This window comes from Protopterus annectens, chromosome 5.part0 (assembly GCF_019279795.1).
Source record: "Protopterus annectens isolate FY-2018-M chromosome 5.part0, PAN1.0, whole genome shotgun sequence".
Taxonomy (NCBI): domain Eukaryota; kingdom Metazoa; phylum Chordata; order Ceratodontiformes; family Protopteridae; genus Protopterus; species Protopterus annectens.
The window spans coordinates 903,772,791-903,800,263 of NC_056735.1; the positions used below are offsets into that span (position 1 = coordinate 903,772,791).

General features: G+C 34.9%; 1 protein-coding gene across 1 annotated transcript in view; it reads left to right on the plus strand.

Moving 5' to 3' along the window:
- Window positions 1–13,782, plus strand: part of LOC122802288 (olfactory receptor 52K2-like) — a 94,908-nt gene extending 81,126 nt beyond the window's left edge. Inside the window, exon 3 of the mRNA XM_044071937.1 lies at window positions 12,795–13,782. Coding sequence (XP_043927872.1) covers window positions 12,795–13,782 — 988 coding nt within the window. The remainder of the gene's footprint in view (window positions 1–12,794) is intronic.
- Window positions 13,783–27,473: the final 13,691 nt, after the last annotated feature.

Below are 27,473 nucleotides of genomic sequence, written 5' to 3' on the forward strand. Positions count from 1 at the left end.
TACATTCCAAATCCCCTCACATATGACACATAACTCATACAGTGTCACTTCCTTCTAATATCTTGGCTTAAACCTGGTCTTCAACCTAAACATGGCCATGGACATCAACAGCATAAAAACAAACATAAACTTTACACTCATTAACACACTCAAAATATCAATTTCTAACCCAAAAAGGATTGCTGTCATTAAAAGTATTCTTCAACCTCAGCAAGATTATGCCCTACCATGACCTTTGTTTACCCTGAAAACCTCAAAGTTTTGCAAACCATCTCATTGAAAATCTGTAGACTTTTGTCAGTCTCTCTTAAAATAGAATAGCACTCTTACTACATTCCAGTCAGCTAAACACCTCCCCATAAAGGAGAGAGCTGAGCAAATGTACTACTGCTCAGCTTTATTCATAAAGCACTCAACAGTGAACGTCCACCCTACTCAAGAACACACTAGTCATCAAAGATACCCCGTATCAGCTTCACGCACTAGCCAACAATGACCAATGTTTCATCTACAGTGGCTTGAGGTGACATTTCTCAAGCTTTATTTGCCCACAGATTTCTAAATGTGCAACATTAATGATTATATTCTTTTGAGAGACTGCTCCCTTCTCTGAGTTGGTGGAACCATACAACTGGTTTATATAAGTTTGGTACATCAGTGAGTGCAGGGGAGACTTGCCTCCTTGCAAAATGCTTAAAGTTAATCAACTTTGTGGAACTCAGTCATTTATAGTAGAACCATGCCCTGGGGCTCATCAGTACAAAGAATTCAATCTCATTTTTTGAACATGCATTTCTTTATCTTGGCAGGCAAACTATGAGACTCACTCTCTGCTGAGATCTGTAAGACATCCATGTACAGTAGAGTCATCCAATTACTCATCAACCTGTGCTTCACTCCTCACTCACCCCCCCCAGTAATATTAACAACCTCAACCAACCACTAACGTACATACTGTCTACTTTAGTAACATCACCGTGCACTCTGCTTTTCCAAATTTGTGCCTATAGTACTTCAATTGCTGACTAATTTTCTCCTGTCTTAACATTTACTTTCCACCTATCTCTACTATCTCTCCCCCTTTTGCCATATTTACACTTCCATCTTCTATACTTCTACAGTGAAACTTGCATCATTTAACACCAACCTCACACACCTAGCCAACATATTTTCTTATTGCAACTCCAGCTTACTTCTTGCACAGCAATTATTATGCAAGTATTATACAGTTTTTTGCATGTAATCACAATTTCAAGTTTAGAACTCTGTACATATATTATGCAAATGGCCTGTTAGATTAGTACATGTCTTCTTATACTCAGCCTACAGGCTGCTCTGAAGTGTGACCTACCTCTCACTTTTGAACTAAGAAAGAAACATTTATATTTCACATTCTATTTATTTGTAAAACCAGTGGTTCTTCAAACACCAGCACCAGGGACGTAAATGTACAACAACAAATAAACAAGTCTTACTGGAGATGTAAGTAACTTAAGTAACTTGACTTTAACTCTCTGCGTTTCTTGTAAAACAACAACTCAGACTTGACAATGTAGGTGTAATTTCAGGGAAATGTTTACTTACTCCATCTTCCCAAAGGTACACAGTGATCTCAAAATTAGTATACATAAGTAGTGCGGTGTGAGAGAGCAGTCCCTATAATGTGAGTACAATGGGGGCTTACCATCCTGCAAGAATGATTTTTAGGTGTAACAATGAGTTATGCACTTTGCTTTAATGATGTGAGGATCCTCTACTCTTTAATGTTTCAGGACTCAGATTAAAGAGTCTCTAAATTCAAGATGATGGCCTGTAATTCACATCTCTAGAACAGAATAAAAAAATGCAGTGTTCAGATGTCATATGACACTAAAACCTTTATCAAGACTTTAAATGTGCAATATCAAAATAAATCTCTTTGGAGTGCATAGATGATGTGCAATGGCACTGCAAGAGTTAAATGCCAAGGAGATGGCTCATGTAAGTGTTATGTGAGAAGACAAAATCAAGAAGTGGTGTAACTGTCTAATGTGTGATTTGTCGATGGGTTCATCTAGTGATACTGTGTTGTGTAGTGGTTTGTACTTACAAGGTACACAGGCATCTTAAAGAAACAGGAAATAAATAATTGATTCCATAATGCTTTTTTATTTACACACTGACATACTGGTGTCTTTTGGAGATCAGTTTTATTTTTTTATATTAGAATATTTTTACTAGGTTTCATAGGAGTTTCATTGCTATTTTAGTCTAATGACCATGCATGGCCTGTCAATATCCACTTTCAGGCTTTAGCTCCTTTCTCAAGGAGGGAGAGGCCAGTTTGTTTCAGCACAAATGTCAGAGTACCCATCCAGTCATCCAGGTTATGTTTGAAGGAAGATGTTGAATTGCATTGCTTATTCTGAAGGCAAAGCTTATTCCAGAGAAGGGGGAGGTGCTGAAGAATGAAACTATCTGTCCATTGCATTCTGTTTATCTACTGATGAAGGATGCAGATCCCACATTCTAGTGTTAGCTATACCATTTGACTTACTCAGATATAGGTGGTCAAGAATCATCAGATCTGTACTGGCACAGCAAGTTAGACACAAATCACCCCAATGGAGTCTATAAAGACACAATGTATAGGGAAAGGAATTCCACTCACTCAATATAATTAAGGTTATTAAGCCTAGAGATTTTTTTATTTAGGAACCTCTGGGGCTTTTCAAGTTGTTGATGTATAAAATAAGGAATATCCCAAAGGGAGCACTGTACTCAATAACTGGCCTGATCAATGCTGAATACAGAGGAACAATGTCATCTCCGGATCTGGAGGAAATACCTCTGTCTACTAGTTGTGCAAAGTAGAAGGATTTTGTGATTACATTTGCACCTGATGATCGACGGAGAGGAAACTTTCAACATATCCTACTATTCCATCTTAGTAATGCATGCTAACCCCAATGCTGGTCCTAACTGTAGCCATTCATCTTACCTTAAAAAAACAGTTTCCGTATTTCTGCCACTACACAATATGGCTCACTCAACATGTATGCATGCCCACACACCCAAACAACACTAAATCTTAAAATAAACAACAGGAAAAAGAACCAACTATATTGTCAACAACAAAAAAAACAATGAGTGAGTCCCAGCTCTACTTTCAAAGTCTGGATAAATTTATTAATAAGCTTCACTATATTTACAAAGTTAATTTTCAGTCTCTAGCCGCCAACAGCCTTTTTAGAGTAAAAAGTTAACAGTCACTAAAAAACCACTTATATACACTTGTAAAACATTTAATTACATTCAATTAAACTGTTATTCAATTAAAACATGAAAAACTGAAAAATTTAAAGATACAGCCTTAAATAAGGCTTTGCCAATTACATTCCTTATTTAAACCATACGGAACCAAAGTACCATATTTCATGATTAGAACAGATTCCTTCTGTCTTAGTACATTTTTCTGATAATCAACATTATTAAAATGAAGTGGTACATGTTCTAAAACTTTTGTTTTCATACAACTAATATCCCCACCATGACATAAATTAAAATGTTCTGCAATGGGACTAGTTAGTTTTTTATTCTTTACATCTCTAACATGTTCTTTTATTCTGTCTGCCAACATTCTCTTTGTTTCACCAATGTAATATTTATTACATGTGCAAAAAATAACATAAATTAATCCCTTACTTCTGCATGTATATTTGGCCCTAACAGTGAAATTTTTTCCATTAATTTTTTCTACTTCAGTTACTATATATTTACACACTGAACAACTGCCACATGGAAAAGTTCCTAACTCTTTCATATTATTAACTACATAAATTTTAGGTTGTTTAAAGATACTATGGACTAGAAAGTCCCTAATACTTTTAGCTTTTTTGTATGAAACAATCAATTTAATATTTTTTAAGGAATCAACTTCATTCTTAATAACATTCCAATATTGTCTAATTAATTCATTCATAATATTAGAGAAATTTGTATATTTTGTCACAAAAAATATTTTTTCTTCATTTGCTATATATTTATTATATCTGTGTTTATTGTATTCTCCATCATTTATTTTTATATGAAAACTCTCTTTAAACACTTTTATAATACTATTTTTAACTGCAGTGACATCATAACCTCTATTAATAAATAACTTAGCCATTCTCAGAGACTCATCAAAAGCTAAATTAACATCAGAATTGAGTCTTTTTATTCTAGTAAACTCTCCAAAGGGAATGCTTTTTAAAGTATGTATCGGATGACAACTACTCCCACACATTTTCCAACTAATTTCATCAAATTTTCTATGTATACTGGTGTGTATGAACTGGTTTTTAACACCCTTAAGAGAAATATCCAAGAAATTAATTTCAGAACCTATCTGTACATCACCAAATTTTATACCATATTGGTTAATATTTAACTTATGTATAAATTGATCAGAAATTTCATAACCATCTTTACAAATAAAAATAAGGTCATCAATAAATCTATAATATTTTATAACATGTGTATTAAAAAAATGTAATTTATATAAAAATTCATTTTCAAACATCCCCATAAATAGATTAGCATAAGCTGGAGCGAATGCTGCTCCCATCGCTGTTCCGGTTAATTGCTTATATAATTTACCATTAAATTCAAAAACATTATTTTTTAAACAAAATTCTACCATTTCTAATACGTAGTGGGTTTTAGGACAATCACTCAAAAAGAACTTAATAGCTTCTAATCCCCAAAAATGGGAGATATTTGTAGATAGACTCTCTCAGTAATAAAGTACATTCCTTCCTCCCAACATATGTTTTTAATATTTTGAAGGAAGTCGTAAGAGTCTTTAATATAGGAAGGTAATATCAAAACTTTATTAATTAATATTTCATGTAATAAAGTACACATGTTATATGTAAAAAAGCCATGGGCTGACACAATTGGACGGCCTGGAGGGCTATCTAAATTTTTGTGTACCTTTGGCAGACAAAAAAATCTTGCCATTTGAGTATTTTTAATAATTATTTTTTGGTCAACATCAGACTTTGTAAAATAATGTAACCTGATTCCTTTCTGTAATAAATTCATAAAGTCAATTTCTGCTTTCTTTATATACGTTACATCGGTCTCAAGATATACATCTTTGTTGCCAAGATGTTTCATGCACATCTCATAATAATCACAAGCATTTAATATGACCAATTTTCCCCCTTTATCTGAGGGCTTAAAAACTATGTTCTCATTCTTACTAAGTGCTCGTAATTTATTCCACTCTATTTTGGTCAAATTATAGTGATGTATCTGTTTCAAAAAACATTCTAGTTCTTTTTCCACCATTAAGTTTAATACACATTCAAATTTCTGAAATAATGCATTTTTATACGGAGCAAAAAAGAGCTATTAGATTTTAACCTACTTGTATTAAAAGTGCTGTATGCATTAATTATATCCTCATTATCTGATGTACAAGAGTAAAAGCTCTCATCACTCTCTACATCACTATTAAATATTTCCACAGTAGAGCTGTTAACATTAGTGGAAAGACTAGAGGTATGTCTACAAAAATATTCTCTAAGATTCATTTTACGAAATAGTTGAAATAGTTTTTAATTCATATTTTTTTGGAAAGCAGGTAGGAACAAATTTCAGCCCCTTTTCCAAAATACCCATTTCAACACTATCCAACACATAATTGGACAAATTAATTACATAATTATTAACTACAGTTTCATTATTAAATTCAAGCCCATCTACCTCTTTTAAAATGTCCATCGCCCGAGTCTCTATGGCGTTCTGAGTTATTCCAGCCTCTTTTCCTGGTGTTCAGATATTGTCCATTGAAATTCGAGAATGTCTTCTGAAACCTTCCGACGTCCTGGCAGTTCAGGAAAGTTCTCTATCATCTTCTTCCCACGATGACGCGCCACTTTCACCAGACAGGAAGCCTTTGCTTTTATACGCTTCAGACACCGGATTTCCTCTCTGGAACGTAACAGCCTTCTTTCTAATTCTTTGATTGTTAGTGAACACAAACGCCCTCTTGTGTTCATAGTCTCTGATATCTCTAGTTAACTTATATTTTTTACGATCAATAAGATCTTTCTCATAGTTGGTTAATTTAGTATTTATACCCACCAGGAAATTTTCCAAAGTGGTATTAGAAGTTAAGCTCACTAGCTGATCACATACATGTTTCATTTCATTCACAAGTTTATCTTTTTTAATGTTATCTCTCTCAGTTAAAATTGAAACCCATTCAACACTGCACCGATGTGCAGCCGCTATCCAGCGTTCATGAAACGTTTGATCTGTTTCATCATTAAGATCAAATGGTGTAGAAGGGTTCTTAACTGATCTTAAACCACGAGGTGTGATGTCTAGTTCCGTGTATCTTTCAAGACTACCAATATTGTAAAACACCGCTGTCTCTCTAAATATTAACTTCTCCAATTTTGTACATAAATCCTGTGCATCAGGATTATCAGGTATGGTAACTTTTTTGCCTACCGTAGCAAATGGATTAATGGCAGTCCTCATTCTTGAATTCTCCCACTTTTTCATAACACCCAGACCAGAGCCTCCTGGACCTTCAGGGATTATTTTTGTCAAACCAGGTTCAACTTCATTATTTGTCACTCATTGTTTTTGTTGTTGACAACACTAAATCTTACCTAACCCTTACCGTAACCCTAAAATACACACACACACACACACACACACACACACACACACACACACCTGCATACAAAGTCCCAGTCCTACAAAATTCCTTTTACACCAGCAGTAGTCATTTGCACAAACTACCAGTCATACAACCATAAATATAGCTCACTTTCTTAAAAAAATGAGCAATAGACCAAGTGAACTTTAACATTTTTCATTTAGTTACTATGATGTGGGTTGTGGTGAATTGCTGTTTTCTGAAAGAAACATCACTATATTTTTAGGGTTCAATTTAAGCTGAATATCCTTACATCAGGTATTAAGTAAGGTAATCACTTTCAGTCAGGTAGAGACATCCAAGGGTGTTTTAATGATTACAGCCAGTTTGCAGTCATCTACAAATTTTTATTAACCTTAGGTTCTCTATATCAGCTTTGAGATCAAAGAGATAGATGCTGAACAGGAGAGGGCCTTGTATAGACCCGTGCAGGACACCACTATTACCTTAACACTACTCGAAGAGTTATACAACCCATGAATTATGTGGGTTCTGTTCAGCTAATTGACTATCTTACTATGCAAACATCCTTGTTTAAGCCAGATAGTTTGTTTACAATTCTGTCATGAAATATGGTTTGATCAGATTGATTTAAGCTGGAAGAACAGCATGGCCACTGTTGACATCTTATGTGACCGTCTTGGAGAAGTTAATAAGATTTAATGGGTGTGATAGCCCTTTGATAAAATTAAATTGCTGTGGGTCAAGCCTAATTAGAAACTTGATATCATAATTACTGAGACCAGTTGTGATGTGTTTCATAGCTTTACAGATCATAGTTATAAAGATGATTGGTCTACAATTTCCTTTCCATGTTAGGGCCTTCCTTGAAGAAGAGCATCATTACAGCAGTGTACTAGGAAGGTTTTAAATAAAACACATAAGATTAATAAGTTCATCACAAAGCACATGCCCACCTCTCCAATAGAGTCTATCTGCAAATTAAGTAGTGTGATACACAATCATCCTTCAAATGGAAACTGGATAATTGGATTGTTTTTTACAAATTCACCCTAATTTGGGTCAAGATGTGGGATGCATTCTAAGGGTAGGTAATGCCAAGGTGTTTATGGTAGGTAATGCCAAGGTGTTTATGGTTAATATGTAGTTACCTTGAATTTCATATGATTCCTATGATTTGAGAACGTGGTCTGTGGCTAAGTATATTACAGGCTTGTAATTTATTATTACTATTATTGCTTAATTGTGTTTTGTGTGTGTTTTATTTATATTTTAAATGGATGGATGTTTTCACTGGACATTACTAATTGCCTTTTGTTGATTGGTTTAAGGAATATATATTAGGCTAATTGATTTTGTATGTGGCAGTCTGATGAAGCTATTTTTATTGTGAAAGCACTTACTCTGAAATAAATATTTTGTCCTGAGGCTGTGTGTTTCGGTATCTTGTTGTTTTACTGAGAATTTATGTTTTGTACTAGATACCGAATGTAGTCTAATATCAAGCTTGTTTTATTTTGGATACTTAACTGCAGATGCAGCTGGAGGCATCACTCAGATGTAATGAGTTAATACGCCGTTACCTTGAATTTTCTATGATTCCTATGATTTGAGAACATGGGCTATGGCTAAGCATAGGCTGAAGAATTTAAGGAGAGGTTTGGAGAGAGCATGATAATTAAGCACTGAGGTTTGTTATTGAGCCCATGAAGGAAGTGTTTTTGCTATTTGATAACACCTTAAGAATATGTTACTAAGGGATGATAAGGGGCATATGGGATTCAGGGATGAGTAGTGTTTGAAATGGAGTTTTAGAAGTAAAGTTTGCAGTGAACTCATTTGTTAGTATATTTACAATGCCATTGCAACTGAAGGACAGTCCCATTAATGAAAGGTTTATAGCAATGTTGAGTCATTTACATAACTAGAACAGAACTTGAGGTTATCATAGGATCATAGGATCACAGAAAGTTACTAAACTAGTGGCTCTGAGGCCCTTACAAGCCTAGCCAAGAATTTAGCCCATGTTATGACAAGTCAGCTCCCAATGCCTCTGTCCAGCAGAGACACAGGGGAAATCCCAGTGGTGTACTTTTTGTTCCCCATCTAGTTATCCAGGTTGCGCTTAAAAAGGGTTAACAAGATTTTCTGCTTGACATGGAGTGGGAGTCTATTCTACAGAAGGAGGAGTCTTTTGTACACAAATCTGTCACTCCAAGTCCTACTGATGTCACAGACCAGACTGAGGTTGCGCGTGTGGGTTACACGAGTGGAGCTTGACTTGCAGATATGCAGCAGCCCCATAAATGCGGGGTCGAGAGTGCCTTTTATGCCAGACAGAGGTCAACTCTAAGGAGTATGTAGGAGACTGAGGAGAGGAACAGGGCCTTTAGCCTGTATGTGTAGGGTAGATGTTTGAGGCCCTGGATTCTCCTGGTGAGGAACCTCTGTGGTCTCTCCAGCTGTTGCATGTGCTTTGAGAAGTACATGCAGAAAGAAGCATTGTACTTAATAATGGGTCTTAAAAGGTAAGAATAAAGGGATGTTATGACTACCTTGTCCTTGGATGAGATACCCCTACTAATGAGGTGAACCATGTAGAAAGCTTTCCGTACAATGGAGGCAATATGGTGTTCAAAAGTCAGTTTACTTTCAAACTGGGTGCCTAAGATCCTCACAATTGATTGCACGCTTAGGACCTTGTTATTAATGTGATAATTTGTGGGGACATCACTCTCCCCAAAGGGGATGATGATGATGATGTATATTTTGCATTCAGTTTGAGGCCATTTTTATAGCAGCAGTCATTTGTTTGGGTGAGATCCTCTTGGAGGATGTCCACATCACTAGGGGAATTGATGACAGTGCCTAGCTTGCAGTCATCTGCAAACCTGGTCAGCCGTAGCCCACTGGTACCTCAGAAAAGTATATCCCAAACAACAAAGGCCCCAAGACCAATTCCTGGGGTACACCGCTCATTACAGGTCAACTGCTTGAGATGGCTTCCCCTATTTTGACTAGGTGGGTTCTATCAGTGAGCCAGTTTGCTACCCATCTGGTAACATATGGATTGATGTCTAGTTGACAGAGTTTATCTGTTATACCTGAGTAGTATTATCCTTTACTTCAGACACTAATCTCTGCTCATTGGTTGTTTTACTGGCCAATACAGTGCTTTTCAGTTTATTGGTGATATTTTTTGTACTATAATCATTCTGAGGAGTTCTACCGTTATTGTACATTTTAAGGAGTTTTTCTACTGTTATAAAGTTGATTTATGTTGGTAGACAACCATAGGATTTACTTTTAAATTTACTGTTGTATTTGGCTCCAGCTCAGACTACTATAGCTATGCATTTGTTTAAGAGGGCACAACACTCCTTAATGAAGCTGGCAGCTTTTTCTGTGTCAATGTTGGTGATGCCAATGATAAATTTAGAAACAGACTAACCATTTGAAATGTTGATACCCACTACAGCGAGTCCCAAAATGTGGAGAGGGAATGGCAGATAGATCGGATTTGTATCTACCAAGTCCGTGATGCCATTTGTTAGAATATTCCCTTTTCACTGAAGTATGGTAATCTCAGAGTTGCTATATATAAGTTCAGTGGGATATGGGGAACTTTCCTCCACATGGAGGGTACAGGAGGGCTTGCCTCTCTAAAGTTTAAATGAGAAGAAAGATTTTCAAGATTCTCTCTTTTCCTGTGTCTTCTCCTGTGTTTTTGATCTTGACATTTCAATACGGAGCCATATAATTGTATAAGGTATGCCTTTTTAAAGTCCCTATACATGGAGACATTTATTACAGGAGACATGGTGGCTCTGACAGTAAACATCACAAGTTTATGATTCAACTTAATTGGTAAAAGAGTTACTAGGGAAATGGAGGGAGTAGGCGCAATATTTGTGTGGACCAGATCAAGAATATTATGGCTTCTAGTGGGATCAGTGTCTGATCCAAGGAATTCATGTTAATTGCATCCAAAAACCTTTGGATATACCATATGTTAAAGGTATATGTACTCCTGTCTATGGCAGTGTACTTGATGTCATATAGAATTAAAACATGCACATAATCCCATAACTGCACTCAACACATTTTCTATTTTATGTGTTCTCCTCCAAACAGTCCTCCTCAACTACTTTATCTATCTTTCTCTTATAGAGTAAGTTCATCTGTTTTCAAATGTTGTTTACTGTGTATTGAATACTAACACCAACATTTTTTTTTATATTTTACTTAATTTCTATACAATATTCACTACCTCAATGAGTCCTTGTGCCATTTGTATGTTATTGCTGTTACATACAACCTGAGTTCAGCCAGTTATTGTTGATGCTCTGATCAGTGCCTCTACCCCCAAGTAAACAAAATTAAATAAACAAATGCATTATGGAGTTAGCACTTATAGGAATTTCTTTCAAAACTTCCAAAAATATAACATGATGATTTGAGGACATGGAGGGAGTTCTTTAGCATGCTATAAAATAGATGCTTGTCATGTCCATTGTACAGTGAAGTTCGAGGAGCTGAATATGTGGGTCTCTGTGCATCAGTCTGGATGAGATTTGGTCCCTGCCATATATAGAGACATCACTACAGTTTCTATCAGGCTTGTAGACATGGTAGGTACAAAATGCAGGTATGGAGTCAATTCTTTCTTTTTATTTAAACCAAGTCTCTGTGATTGCACATGGACATGTTCCAGATAAAGGAGTGTCTCAAGATCAGGCAGTTTATTATTGTGACTCTTGGTGTTGATAACAGACTCCTTAAAGTTGTTCAATTTATGGTTAAAGGTATCTGCTAAGCTGGGATGTCCATTAGATGGGCTCTGCCTAAAAAGGCTCTAAGAGTCAGAAAAGACTTTTGCTAGTAGGCAGAAACCCTTGAACAAGCAATTTACACCTTTTCTTGCAAAACGGATATGACTATCAATCATCTAATTCTAGACTGATACATGCTGGAGCACCTTAGAATGGCACCAGTTATTAAACCAATTGTTAAAGCCCATCATTTTCTCTTTATACTTGGGCATCATTTTAATAAAGGAAGGATTCCATACATGACCAGAGGCTTACCTGCATACATCACATGCATAAAGAGCTTCAACATGTCTCTCTGCCTTTCCTACAAGGTTATGTGTCAAGGTCATTCACTCTCATATGGAACACTACCATTTTAGGGTCATACTTGTCTCATAGATCCTTGTAAGATCTGTGATCCTGGTACCTGAAAGGCAGTTTAATGTAACCCTGCACTTGACCAGTCTGGTGGGTGTGGAATCTGAATACCTAACAACTGAGTCACAATTCATTGAGACATTTTTGTAAGAAGCTAGTTTATGAACACTTGATTGAGAGCAGATTGTCTGTTGGTGACCCACTGACATAGGTGTACATGGATTAGGCGAGTAGAGAGGCTTCTGCTGAGGTCTGTTATTACAAGTTCTAGGAAGACTTTGCATGGATTTCTTTATGGCACCATCATATGATATTTTTATGTGTTCTGTTTGAGAATGTAGTGATGGTTAAAATGAGGCTGTGACTGTGTCATGCTTCCTGCATATTGTTACTGGTGAGAGAGGTACCAAAATATTAACTAGGTATTTGCACTTTTCAGAGATTGAGTTTTCATTGTTAAACTGTAGTGCATTATCAGTGAACATAAGGAAGTCACTGACTTAAGATAACAGGAGCTGGGAGGCTGGTGATGGAAGGGGGCAAACTTGCTGGCCCTCCATATTGTCCAGTACTTTGAGTACTAGCTGGCTAAGTCCATAACAGAGTTAAGAGAAGGCTAGGTGAGCACTGCCAGAACAGTGTCAGTGTTGCCAACAGAGAGACCTGCAGCACGGTGATGCTCTCAGTGCAGCCAGAAGCTAACCAGAGGCACCAACCAAAGAGCAAGCATAAACTAATGTTTCCCTGGGCACAATCAAGCCAAATGTAAAGTAGGGGAACATATATTTTCTTTAACAGTGCAGGCTGTAAATGTGGCTGATCTTGTTTATATATTATTCTGCTATGGTAAGGTAAGCAATCCGATATATGGATAATAACTCTAAAATACAGAATGTGACTATGTATGCTGTTCCCTAACCTCTTGTATAAATGTTCATTTTCAGAATAATGAAGACTGAACCATATCTATTTGTGCAATCAGCTATGGCAGAAACAAACAAGAGCAGCAACCAAGATGTGGACTTTCTCTTGATTGCCTTTCCTGCATTTCAAGATCTGCAGTACATGATTTCTGTTCCTTTCTCCATCATGTTATTAGTGGCATTGTTTGGCAACATAACAGTATTTTTAATAATTTTTACAGAAAAAAGTCTCCATGAACCCATGTATTACTTTATGTCCATCTTAACAGTCATTGATCTTCTTATAAGTGTTACTGTTTTGCCTGAAATGTTAGTACTGCTCTGGTTTGGTGAACAAGCTATAAAGCTGGATGTTTGTTTTACTCAAATGGCTTTTATTTTATTCTTTGCTAGTATGGAGTCAGCAATCCTATTATTAATGGCTTTTGATCGTTATACTGCAGTGTGCAATCCTCTGAAATATTCAGGAATTATTACAAATACTTTTGTATTAAAAGGAAGCTTATTGGCTGTAGCCAAAGGTTTTTGCATTGCAGTACCTCTGATTATATTTGTTAAGATGTTACCATTTTGCAGAGTAACTACTCTAAGCCATGTATTTTGTGAATATCCTGCTGTCATCAATGTTGCATGTGCCCAGAGTTCCTTAAGTATTGCCTCTCTTTATATTTTACTCTTTGCAATTGTCCTTGAAACAGCTTTGATTGGACTGTCATACTACATGATTGTGAAAGTTGTAATCACTCTGAAATCAAAAGAATCTTGGGACAAGGTAGTTAGTACATGCAGCTCTCATTTTTTTCTCATTTTGTCATTTTATCTGTCCACATCACTCACATTAGTCGGATCCATTTTAGAAAACAAAATACCAGCTTACATTCGTGTTTTATTCTCAGCTCTGTATATTACTATACCCCCAACATTAAATCCTTTGATATATGGTATAAAAACAAAAGAAATTAGGCAGGTAATAATAAAACGTTTAAGAAAATTTAGAATGATTTCATAATATGGCATTTAATTAGTCAGAATTAATAAAATATGTTTCTGTGTAATTATTATTTGTCATTCTATTTTTTAATTTTTCACAAAATATGTTATTTACAGAATTTTTGTTGCTACTATATATACATAGAATATAAACGGGTCTATATTAGAACATCAAAGTTTCAGAACTTCGAATGTTCTAATATCAACCCCTAATAAGCAAAAGCTGAAAATAGCGAAGTTTCATAAAACCAAATTCTTTCCTAGGGAAAGAATTCAGTTGTCCTTTCCTGTCACTTCACTATTTTCAGCTCTGTGGTGGAAAGTTACGGGTCAGGTTCAGGTAAATGTGCGATTGTGTGGACGTGAGGGTTGGGGCGAGTTAGGTGAGTTAGGGTTAGAGCGTGGGTAAGGTAAGTTTGCGAATGTGTGGACGTGAGGGTTAGGGTGGGGTAGGTGAGTTAGGGTTAAGGCATGGGTGAGGTGTGTGTGCAATAGTGATGGACCTTACGGTTAGGGTATGGGTTAAGGTAAGTGGGTAGATAGTGGTGTATGTAAAGTTTAGTGTAGGTTTAGATGTAAGATTTTAGGTGTATGTGTGTAGATTGCTGTTTGTTTGGTGTGTTTGTGTTGTGTGTATGTGTTTTGGAACAGCAAATTTTTTCCCTAGGAAAAAAATTTGCTGTTCTGAATTGTCGATGTTATCAGTTTTTGGTTACTAGGGGTCGATATTAGAACATTCGAAGTTCTGAAACTTTGATGTTCAAATATAGACCCATATAAACAATAGGATATGTAGAATTTCTAAGTATTTACTGTAACTGCTGTATATAGAATCACAGAATCACATTTTCACCTTCCCATTACTCACCCTTAGAATTTACCACATTTTTCAAGGAGTGATAAGCCAACCATACCAGGGGTGAATTTATGAATGCCCATCCAATTGTCTAATTTTGTCTTAAAGGAAGATAGTGTGCAACATCACTTGATCTAGAGAGGAAGCTTATTCCAGAGAAAATGTAGCCATTGCATGATAAACCTGTATCTTCTCCATGACTTGCTTATCTGCTCAAGCAGGTTCAGATCTCTTGTTCTAATGTTTACTAGACTGTTTGATTTATGGAGAAATAAGACATCTTGGACTGTTGGACCCATAATGACCCAGAAGGCAAGCCACAGATCACCTCTAAGGAGTCTATTGGGCACTGAATACAGAGAAAATGCTTTCAACCTTTCTTGGTAGTTCAGGTCCTTTAGGCCCATGACATTTTTTGTTGGGGCCTTAGGGGTCTGTCCAGTTGCTTGGTATGTTTAGAAAATTACATCCCAAAAGGATTGTTCTACTCAATGATGGATCTAATCAGTGCAGAATATAGAGGGGTAAGGATTTCTCTGGATCTAGAGGAAATATTGTTTGAGATCATTTATACCAGATAGAAGGATTTCTGACCCTTGTTGTAACATGAGGGTCAAAGGAGAGGGAGTTATCCACCCATGTTCCAAGGTTTCTCACATCATCTTCATTTTGGAGTTGGGTGTTTTCTATTCTATAAGCTGGATGGAGAATTTGTTTACTAAGTCTAACAATGTGGCATTTTTTAGGAATTGGTTTAGCCCATGTTCAGAGTACTAGCAATTAATCTGTGTCAGTTCCCTTTGTATAATTTGAATCTGAGTATAACACCCAGTTTACAATAATCTGCAAATTTGGTTAAACAAAGTTCCATGTTTTTGATTTGGAGAGCAGAGAATCATATACCAAATATCAGAATGCCTAGCATGGGTACCTAATCTCAGAAGATGTCACTACCACTCTCACAGTGTAGGTTCTTACACAGTCAATTAGCTATCCATCTAACTTCATAAGGATCAATTTGGAGCCCATTTAGCTTGTTGGTAATGCTGGCATATTGTATGGCATCAAATGCCTAGGTGAGGACAACGTATTTTGTATGGATGGTGACCAACATTCCTTCATTGTATTGTTCTCTCAAAACAATTCACCAGATTCATTCAATGGGATCTACTCTTAACAAAGCTAAAGTGTTGTGTTCAAGTCTTTTAAGATTTCTTAAATCACAGTTTATCAGGTGTGTTATAGGTTCATAGGTTCATAGGATGATACTAGGCTTTTGGCCCAGAAGTACTTATAAGACTAGTCAAGAATTTTGTGTATGTTTCCTCAAAGTCAGCACCTGTTTCCCCTGTCCAGCAGGGACACAGGTGGGATCCCAGGGGTGTATTTTCTGTTTCTCATCCAGTCATCCAGGTTCCTTTTAAAGAGGGCTAGAGAGGCACTCTGCTTGACATGGAGAGGGAGTCTCTTCCACACACTGGGGAGTCTTTGAGATACAAATCTATCCTGCCAACAAGATCTATTAATGTCATTGACCAGTTAAGGCCTTGCATGTGGGTTGCATGTGTGGAGCATGACTTATGGATATGTAACAACTCCATCAAAGCTGGGTCTGAGATGGACTTGTATGCCAGACACAGGTCACCTCTGAGCAGTCTGTATGAGTCTGAGTAGAGGGACAGGGCTTTTAGCTTATTTGTATAGGATAGGTGTTTGAGACCATGGATTTTCCTGGTCAGGAACCTCTGTGGTCTCTCCAGCTGCTGCATGTGTTTGGCATGGTACGTGCTGAAGGGGGCATTGTATTTGATAATGGGTCTGATAAGGGAGGAGTACATGGATGTTATGATCTCCTTTTTCCTGGATGAAATACCCTTATTTATGAGGTGCACCATGTAGAAAGCCTTCTGTACAGTGGAGGCAAGGTGGTGGTCAAAAGTCAGGTTGCTATCAACCTGGGTGCCCAAGTCTCTCATGACTGATTGCATGCTTAGTACATTCTTATTAATGTGATAATTAGTGGGGATGTCATTTTCCCCAAAGGGGATAATGATGCATTTCTTGGCATTCAGTTTGAGGCCATGCTTCTGGCACCAGTTATTAGTTTGGGTAAGACCCTCTTGGAGGATGTTCACATCACTAGGGGAATTTAAAACAGCATCCAGCTTGCAGTCATCTGCAAACTTGGTCAGCCACAGACCACTGGTTTTGGCTTACACCTCAGAAAAGTAAATCCTAAACAGTAGAGGCACCAAGAGCAATCCTTGGGGTACACTGCTCATTACAGGTCTACTACTAGAGGTGGCTTCCCCTATTTTGACTAAGTGGGTTCTATCAGTGAGCCAATTAGCTACTCATCACACATTAGATGGCCTTGCAGATGAGGCTTGTCAGGCTGATGAGTCTGGTAATTACGAGAGTGCATGATGTGGCTTCCATTATGAAGTGTCATCACTACAGATGTACACCATATCTTGGGAACAAAGACAGTGGATAAGCTCAGGCTGAAAAGCTGTAGGAGCAGATCTACCAGCACATGTTTAGTGCTGCACAGTAGGCAGCCAGGTGAGTTGCCAGACTAATAAAGGATGCATTTATATTGTTTGTTTATTTGTTTTGTTTGCTTGTTTGTTTGATTGGAGAGTACATTTAACACATGTTCTTTTGTGATGATAGGGGAGTTGAGATCCTTAGGTATATGTGGTTGTTGTATAGTTTTCATGGAGGTGAAATTTATACAAAATTTGTATGCTAATGTATTTGTAGTATACACTAGGTTAGAGTGGGATGTGTTATTATGAATCATTTCACTCTAATGTTGGGTGTTATTTCATAACTTCCTGATGTTAGTAAAAAAAGGATTTTTAGTTATTCTTACTTTCTGATGCTAGCCTAAGTTCATGGGATGCCTTTGTCCTCCTGATGATATTTTTTCAGTATCTTCAGTGTTGAATGTGCTCCGAGTTCCTGTATTATTCTGTCAAAATTTATTTTAAAGGATTCAAGACTGGGGTATATTTGTGACAAAAGTAGGTACTGTTTTTAATGCTCTCAACTCTAGCATTTAATTAAAAGATATATTAGCATTTAATTTTATGTATACATGAAAGAAACGATAAAAAAGAGAAAAAGATAACAATGCTATCAAAAAGGATCCTTGTTAGACAGCTGAGTGCATATGACATTGAGATTTCATGAGCACAGCTGTCTGTGTTTTATTGATAATATGATTTTTGTGGGACTGAAAATCATAAATGGAATAAGATTTATCATAAGAAGATGTCTTAAAATGGGATTGTTATGACAGTAGGACCATTTTCTTGAGATGTAGGTATTCAAGGAGTTTTTAAATTATACATAAGATGAGATATTTTGATATTTCTTTTTTTTATAAAATTTTTATTGCATTTTGAAACAGTATGAAATTATAATATAAATGTTAACAATACATTGCAATCAACTAAGGAATAAATAAAACTATATACAGGGTTCATAACAAAAATTTACATTGAACAAGACTATTAATATCTTTCCAATAAATCTCTACATTTTAACCAAGATAAATGATTATTCATGGTATCTGATTTTCTGTTATACAGAGTTTGTAATTCTTTATCACATACAGTTTTTGGTAAACAGATAAATTCAATAAAAGACAGAATATTTTACTTTTCCAATTTATTGTGATGATTTTTCTGGGAATAAACAGAATGGACCAAAAAAGAGCCCTTGTGTTTTGGTATGCATTCTGGAATGGAGCATTAAATAAAATTAAGGAATTTATAGCAGTACAATTGTCTGACCACAATTCTTTAGTAAACTTTATGAATTCTACCCAAAATGGAGCAATCATGTTATACTCTATAGTCACATGAAGCCAATTTGCATCTATGACTTCATCACATCTACATTTTGTTTTCTCTGTTTTATAAATCAAGTCAATTTTATGTGATGCTAAAAAACTTCTATGTAACAACTTCCATGTAAAATTCTCCAATGTAGTGATAAGGTGGTATTGCTAATAGACTTATTAAGTTCTGAAAAAGTTTCATTGTTAATTTTTGTTGAATAATCCCAATAAGATGCATCAAAGGTAATAAATTCAGCTCTTAGGATCATATACATTGTTTGTAGATGGGACTTATTTTTGATCACATCAGTATTAATCCTAAAGAAAAATTCCAACATTTTTGGTATGGGTTTTGTATTCATATTTAATAATATTTATATTTTGTTATTGATAAGTTTCCTAAAAATTGTATACTTTCCCAATTATTTTTCTTTATATTATATCTGGACAATAGATAATCAGCAGAATGTATTTTATTCCCATTTAAGAATTGATACCAACATTTTAAATCATTCTCCCCAAGATCAGATATTTTACCTGGATTAAATGATTCCAAACAACCATTAGTGTTGACTATGGGGAAGATTAAGATTAATAAATCTCTGACCAGATAATTACTATCCATCACTTTCTTGAGCATAGTTAAAATATAGTTAATACAAGGAGTAGAAATAGAAGAATTTCTAGTATTTATACAAACAATCATTTATGATCCAATACATTTTATTAATGCCTAATTGAATACCTGTTTTTATATTAAGTGTACTATTTGAAATTAAAATTGTTTCATATATTTTCCATTTTGAAGTATAGGAATAATTTAGTCAGTGGCTCACTATGTTTATGATGGCAGACTTAGCATAAAATTCAATATTAGGAAACTCAATTCCACTCACTTCCCAGCTTTTATATGTCAATCAAAATATATTATTCATTTTGGAGGATACCACAAAAACTTAAGCAATATAGAATTAGGATGTTTAATAGATTCTTAGAGGGAAGTAAAATTAGTGACTGTATATGAAATTAAATTTTCAGCAGAATTATCATTTTTAATAGTGTGTGTCTATCTTCCATTATAAAAAAAACATTTTATTCCAACTATCAGTTAGTTTTAATATTCTATTAATTAGAATTTTATAATTTGCAGTTACTGATTCTTTCCAACTAGATTTTATAATTCCCAAACTTTTAAGTTGTTTATTCTCCCAATTGAATACCTTATAATTATTTTGGTAAATAATGTATTTTTTATTTATCAGCAATGTTTATGATTTATTCTGATTAAAATTTAGACATGAAATTTCTTAAAAATGTTTTATCAAGTTAAGTATATGTTTTGATGAAGAAACTTGTTAATAAAATATCATCTGCAAATAGTTGAATTTCAGCGTTATAGTTATCATTTATGAAAAACCCCCTTTATCATTTTATTTGTTCTAATAGAAGTAGTAAATAGTTATATTGATAAAGCAAACATAAAAGTGATAAGTGGTGTCCTTGTTTTGTTCCTTTTATTATTTTAAAGAATTTAGACAAAAAATTATCCAATTTTAAAAAATGACAAAGTGTTATTATATAATGTTATTATTAACTCGATAAAATCTAAAGAGAAATTATGTTCCTTGAGTATTTTACATAGATATGTCCAGTTAATAGACTCAAAAGCTTTATCTAAGTCTAAGCATATGATTGAAAGTTGTTTTTATTCTCATTGGCAACAGCTATCAGAGGTAAAAGCCTAATGGCATTATCTTGTACTTTTCTGTTTAAAACAAAATCAGTTTGATCATTTTCAATTAGATTTGACATCATATGGTTTAATCTTTTTTGCTTAACATTTTATACTCAACTTTTAGAAGAGAAATGGGGTGATAAGGAAAGCATAGTTTTGGATCCTTATCTTGTTTTAATATGGGTGATATCAATGAAAATTTCCAGCAGAGTGGTATATTTGAAGTATTTCTAACTTCTTCAAATGCTTTTAAAAGGGGCCTTATATATCTCAGGAATTATGCCATCTAGACCAGGGGCCTTGTTATTATTTCTTTAGTTTCTAATTTGTTCTTTTAGCTCCCCAAAGGAAATTGATTTATCTAATCTTACATTTTGCTCATTAGTTAATTATGTTTTATATTTTCTGTCAGAAATTTATCAGTTACTTCACTATTATCTACAGTTAGCTTACTGCTATTAATTCATTTGCAATGTTTCCTAAAGGTTTCTGATATATCTCTTATATCAGTTGATTTTTCTAAAGTTATTATTAACTTTAAATGTAATCTCTTTAATATGGTTTATATTATTTAATCTTTTAGATCCAATGGCTAATCTATGTAGATTTTGGGGATTGCTAGAATATGATTGTAATTTAAGTTTTTTTCATATTTATTGAGACTTTATAATTTATTATTTCTATGTATTTCTGATTTAAAACTTTCAATTTTGAAATTGTAGTATTATCATTAGGTTTTAGACTTAGTTTAATTTATCATTTTTTTTATTGTAAGGCAATTAATTCTTTATCTCATTCCTTTATTTTACAAAGATACCAGGTATTGGTTGTACTATATACATATGCTTTTAACACATCCCATAAAATAATATCAGTTACATTACTATTATTATTGTATTCCATAAACACGTGTATTTCTTTTAAAAACATTCGTTAAATCCTTGAAATATTTATAACATAAGCTGAACAGCTTTGCCAAAATAAATAAATAAATAAATCATTAGATTTTATATTAAAATTAAAAGTAATAGCATTGTGATCAGATAAAGGGCACACAGTTATCAATACTTCATCAATTTTAGAATATAATCCATTAGATGTAAAAACTTTATTCATTTGAGTGCCAAATTAAAATGAATAATGTGTGTAGAGAGAATTTGGCAATTTTAAATCATATGTATCTTTCAGGTTCATTGTGTTTATGAAATAATTTAATTGTTTGGCAGTGGAAGATAACCTGAGTTTTCTATATTTGGCATTATTTCTTTCTGATAGTATATAATTATAATAACCAGTCAATAAAATTTCTCCTTTCCCATATAGGGTTATAATGTCTAGGTTTTCTTTTTGTTTTTTTTTTTTTTTGCTTTGGAACTCATTCCAGGAATTCAGTAAACATTTGTAAACATGTAATATATCTTACTGATCTCAAGTACTACCAATCCTATCAGACCATTATTATCAGAGAAGGTATCAACTACTCTGGGCATAGTTAACAACTTCTTCCAAAGTGTAAGAGTGTCTCTCCTTTTTGAACTATAGTATGAGTCCACAAGGAATGATTAATCCTTAAATGACAACCTATCCACATTTTTTTTCAATAGACGTGTTTCATGTAAGAAAACTGTATGTGCTTTATTCATTTCAAGATATTTAATTAAACTACCTCTCTTTATGGGATTATTAAGACCACTGATATTTAAAGAAATACATTTATATACTGGCATCTTTAAAATACAACAAATCTGAGAATATTAAATTATGATTTTGAATCAATAAGATATATTTAATTTTAATAGTTTTTTTATGGACAATGTCATAAATCTAACTATTAACAAATTATACAAATATTCACACCCCCACCATGGAATAAAATATTCCATGCTTGATGAAGTCATCATGCATACCACCCACAATAAGTTCCCTATTACTACTCGATCTCTTTATATTGCTACTACATCTAAATATAAACTATTCATCAAAATCTTTGAAGAGAGATCATGATTTAATTAAATATTAAACTTCAGGCACTATTAATTATATAACAATCGTGTTTTTAATAAAAAATAATACAAAATATATCTCACCACAGAATTTTAGTTTACTAGTTTACAGATTAAATATTTATATATATGGGTCTACTTCATTTCGTTGAAAACTCATTTCATTGAAACTCAAATGACTGGGACCAATTCACTGAAAGCTCACTTCAGTAAAAACTCATTTCAGTGAAACTCATTCCACTGAAAGTTAAATATGGCCTTTTCCCCACTGTAGTGCGATCCTGCAGTTAGTATATATAGTAAAGGGGGTGTGGGGGCACAGCCCCCAACATTGGAGGGGGCAGGGGGTGAATCCCCACACATAGTTTGTTTATATGTTGTCTTCTGGAAAGAGTTATTCATTGCACTTGGAAGTATCCATCTGTATGCTTTAAAACATTTACAATATGTGGGGGCTATGCCCCCCACATCCCCCCAATGTGTGGGGTTGTGCCCCCCACACCCCCCTTACCTTATATACTAACTCCAGGATCACACTACAGTGGGGAAAAGGCCATATATAACCATCAATGAAATGAATTTCAGTGAAATGAGTTGTCAGTGAAGTGAGCTTTCAGTGAATTGGTTGCAAGAAACTGACTTTCATTGAAGTGAGTTTTCAATTAAATGAAGTAGACCCATATATATATAAATATATATATATATATATATATATATATATATATATATATATATATATATATATATGGATTCACGTTATATCCTCAAAATACTGAAATGTTGAAATTCAGTATTTCAAAACTATAAAGTCGAATTTTTAAAACATAGAAAACTCAGAACCATGAAATTCAAAATCTCACACACCGGAGATTTTGAATTTCGCACTACGACTGCACATACACACACCATCCGCCCCCCACACAAACACAAGCTCTCTACTACATAAAAGCAGGGGGCAAGCCACCCTGCACCCCCATGTGGGAGGCTGCCCCCCCTGCACCCACTCCATGGTTGCACTACACACAAACACACACACAGCACCACCACACAAGCTACATTCTGCTTGCACACACACATCACAGCAACAAAACACATTAACACACACCACAGCCCCTACCCAAAACCCTTAACACACACACACACTTACCTGAATCCATAACCACAGCAGAACCTCAGAAGCGCTAAATTCAAAACTTCCGGTATTCGAGGTTTTGAATTTCGTGCTTCTGAGCTTTTGCTCTTTTCAGGATTTCACTTTATGGGCTCGAAATACTGAATTTTGACATTTGAGTATTTTGAGCTTCTAAAGTGAATATATATATATATATATATATATATATATATATATATATATATATATATATATATATATATATATATATATATATATATATATATATATATATATATATATATATATAATTTCACAATAGAATTATGCTAAATCATAACTTTATATTACATATGTTACCCCTTACCTCTTCTTAATCTTAATATTGATGTAAGGTCTGGATGTTAAAGAGTCCGCCTATTATAAATTTTCCAGACTACAATATTTTCTGTTTGACTTCTACTATTCAAATGTTTACTGAATGATAAGTCTCTTCCATCATAGCAAGTGTCTGTATGTAAAGTTGCCTTATAGCTATTTTATTTAAAACATCCTGCAGCAATAATTTAACTCATACTAGCCTTCACATTTAACTGTGATTAATATATGATTTCAACATTCATGGATACATTAAACAATACACCATCCATCTCCTACTGTGCTCACAAGGCTTAAAAGCTGTCTTATCTCATCCAAGATAAACCTTATGTTTACTATCTTTTTCTTCACTTTAGCTTGAGGTTTTGTAGGCTAGCAACTATTACAAATGTGTTATTTGTTCTTGATTATATAGTATTCTAAAATATGTTAATAAACTACTAGTGTCTCATCAAATACGTTTTTTTAAATCCTTAAATAGAATGATGTCTGTTTCCTCTTTTTTCCTTCCTCTCCCTTCCTCTGACTTAAATATGAGTGCAAAAAATAATAATAATAATAAAATGTCTTGTGGTTCTCATTCACTGATGCATCCTAACATTAAGACTGAATTAAGTCCCTCTGTTTAATACAAAATGTCCCAGTAGCACATTTAATTCAGAATTTGCCTCTAACAATTACAGTAAGTTCAGCATCAGTATGTCATATCAAGAATTACTGGTGATACCATGTCTGATGCAGCTAAATGTTATTTACAAATGCAAACAAGTATTAATTGAAGAATATGTTTATATTTCTAAAATTTCATTGGTAACCACTTACGCACTGTGTAAACTGTATTATTAAACAAGAATAAAGAAATTTTAGCAAATAATATTTAAAAAGAGAAACTGCATCAATCATGTAAAATACATAGGTTCATAGGTATTTGCTAGGCTAATGACAACAAGGGCCTTTTTAAGCCTAGCCATGCATCCTAAATCTCTGACAAGTTCTGATACCCTTGATAAGTGTAAGCAGAGGCCTGGGAGATGAACCATTTACAGGTTGCTTGTGTCCATTAGAGGCATAGGTGCCACACTAGTGATGAATTTCCAGTTTTGCATCTAATTGCCCAAGTTGCATTTGAATAGGGTTAGGGAGGAACTCAGCTTCACATGGATGGGGAGCCTTTTCCATAGACAGGATAGTCTCTGGGATACATACCCATCTCTCCAGCAGGTTCTATTTAAATGACAGTCTTTAGAATGTGTAATTCTGGTGCTGTTTGTTTTATGGATATGCAGGAGATTCATCAGAGTGGGGTCTGATAATGCCATGTATGCCAGGCATAGATCTCACCTCAAAAGCCTGTAGGAGACAGAATACAGGGATAGGGTCTTGAGGTGGTCTGCATAGGACATTTTACTTACTCCCTGTATTCTTTTAGTGAGGAGCCTCTGTATACGTTCCACTTGTTGGATATGCCTGGTTAGCTACAGGGTCTACTTTATAACAGAAAATAATCAAAAGATCGAACATTGTTATATCAACCCCTTAAAGTCAAAAACTAAAAAGAGTGAACAACCAGAACAGCGATTTCTTTCCCAGAGAAAGAAATCACTGGGCCGTCTGTCCAGGTTGTGCCGTTTCTTCCACTGTAGTGGGATCTCGGCATTGTTATATTTAAGTAGGGGGTGTGAGGGGCACAGCCCCACACATGGGGGTGTGTGGGGCAAAGCTCCCCACTTAAAATAGTGTTTAATGTGTTTTTTTTTTGGGAACAGTAATTTCTTTCCCTGGGAAAGAAATCGCTCTTCTGGTTGTTTGCTCATTTTAGTTTTCGACTTTAAGGGGTCGATATAACAGCATTTGATCTTTTTATCATTTGCTGTTATAATATAGACCCTAGGTACATGCCAAAGGGAGCACTGTACTCAATGATAGGTCTGATGAATGCCAAATACAGTGGAACAATGACTTCCTTGGACTTAGATGCCATACCTTTGTTTATAAGTTGCACAACATAGAATTATTCCATCATCACTATAGACACATGATTGTAAAAGGCTATATTACTATCTAGGTGTGTTCCTAAGTCCCTGACAATTGGTTCAACTATAAGGGGTGTGCTGTCAATATCATAGCTACCATGTATGGATAACTTCCCAAAGGATACTATTATGCATTTCTTGGCAATAGTTTTAGTCCATGACTCTGACACCAGTAGTTTGTCTGTGTAAGCCCCTCCTGGAGAACATTTGTGTCAGTGTGAGATTCAATGACAGCCCCTAATTTGCAATCATCTGCAAATTTAGTTAGCCAGTGACCACCAACATTGGCCTTAACTTCTTGAGAAGTAAATGCCGCAAAGGAGCGGTCCAAGGACTAATCCCTGAGGGACTCCTCTTGTGACTGGCCTCTTTGTAGAGGTGGACTCCCCAATTCTAAGTTCCTGGGTCCTGTCTTTGAGCCAGTTGACTATCCACCAAGTGATATAAGCGTTAGTACCTAACCTTCTGAGTTTAGAAAAATGTAAATATCCAAACCTAGAAAAAGCTAAATGGAGTAAATAACCAAGAGCATTGCACCAAAAATAAAAAAATCCAACAGTTTTATTCCACCACGATAAGAGTTTAGCGCTTTCATCAAAAGTACATAAAACTGACTTCTTCAGAACTACATGACACACATAATGCTGATTTAAATAGCCTGCTCTACTCAACAATTAGTCAAACAAGATAGATGTCATTTCCTGCTAAAAAATGTCATTTCCTGATAAAAAAGTATGTCATTTCCTGTTAGAAAAAGACATCATTCCATGCTAAAAAAGTACCACCCCACTAAAATAATACAACTGAATTATTGATCCATTGATCCCCCAAAAATATAGCTTATGTTAAAAACATTACATAAAAAACAGCTTTTAGTTTTAACATAGAACTAATAGAAATGTTATCAGTGAGCCCAGGTGGCACACATGCATTTAACCTTATTTGCTACTTGAACTCTAAAAATTCAAGAAAATCATCGACAGGTCCACCCCTTGTACCTAAGTTGACCTGTTCTAATACAAAAAACTTGAAACAGTGTGTGGGATATACTTACCCACATAGTAACAGTCGCAACCTGTACAGGATGCAACATATACAACCCCCATGGTGTAACAATACTACTTTCTATGTGTAGTGATTTTACCAAAATTCCTAAGTTTAATACATTTGGCATCAATCACAAAAGAACATTGGGTGCATCTTCCACATTTGAAAGTACCACCTAGTCCAGATGCCACCTTTTATCTTTCAACTAAACCTTTGAAAGATGTACACTTTTTGTACACCACCACAGGTTTTTTACCTAGTTTATTAATGATATTCTCATCAATGCGAAACATGTTCCAACAATCACAAATGATGCTTTTGATGTCAAAAAAATCAGTAGTGAAAGGTAACACTAATGCCCTGCTATAGTTGTTCATTCTCTCAGTTACTAGGGGCCTGGTTAGACCCACAGGGTTGTCAAATAATGATCTATAAACCCCATTAGTTCTTTTTTGTTGGACCTCACCTATTATGTCCTTAACAAATTGAGGGGGGGGTAACATATTTTCTGTAACATACCCAGTAGGAGGTCGCACTCTCTAAAAAATCAATATTCTCAGATACCATTCTGGCCAATCTAACAGTGTCCCTTCACAAGAGATTTCTTCTGGTGCAAGGGGTGCCAACTCTCAAAGTGCAAAAGAGAATTGGAGTGTGTGGGTTTCCTATAAAGATGTGAGATAAATCTCGCCTTGGA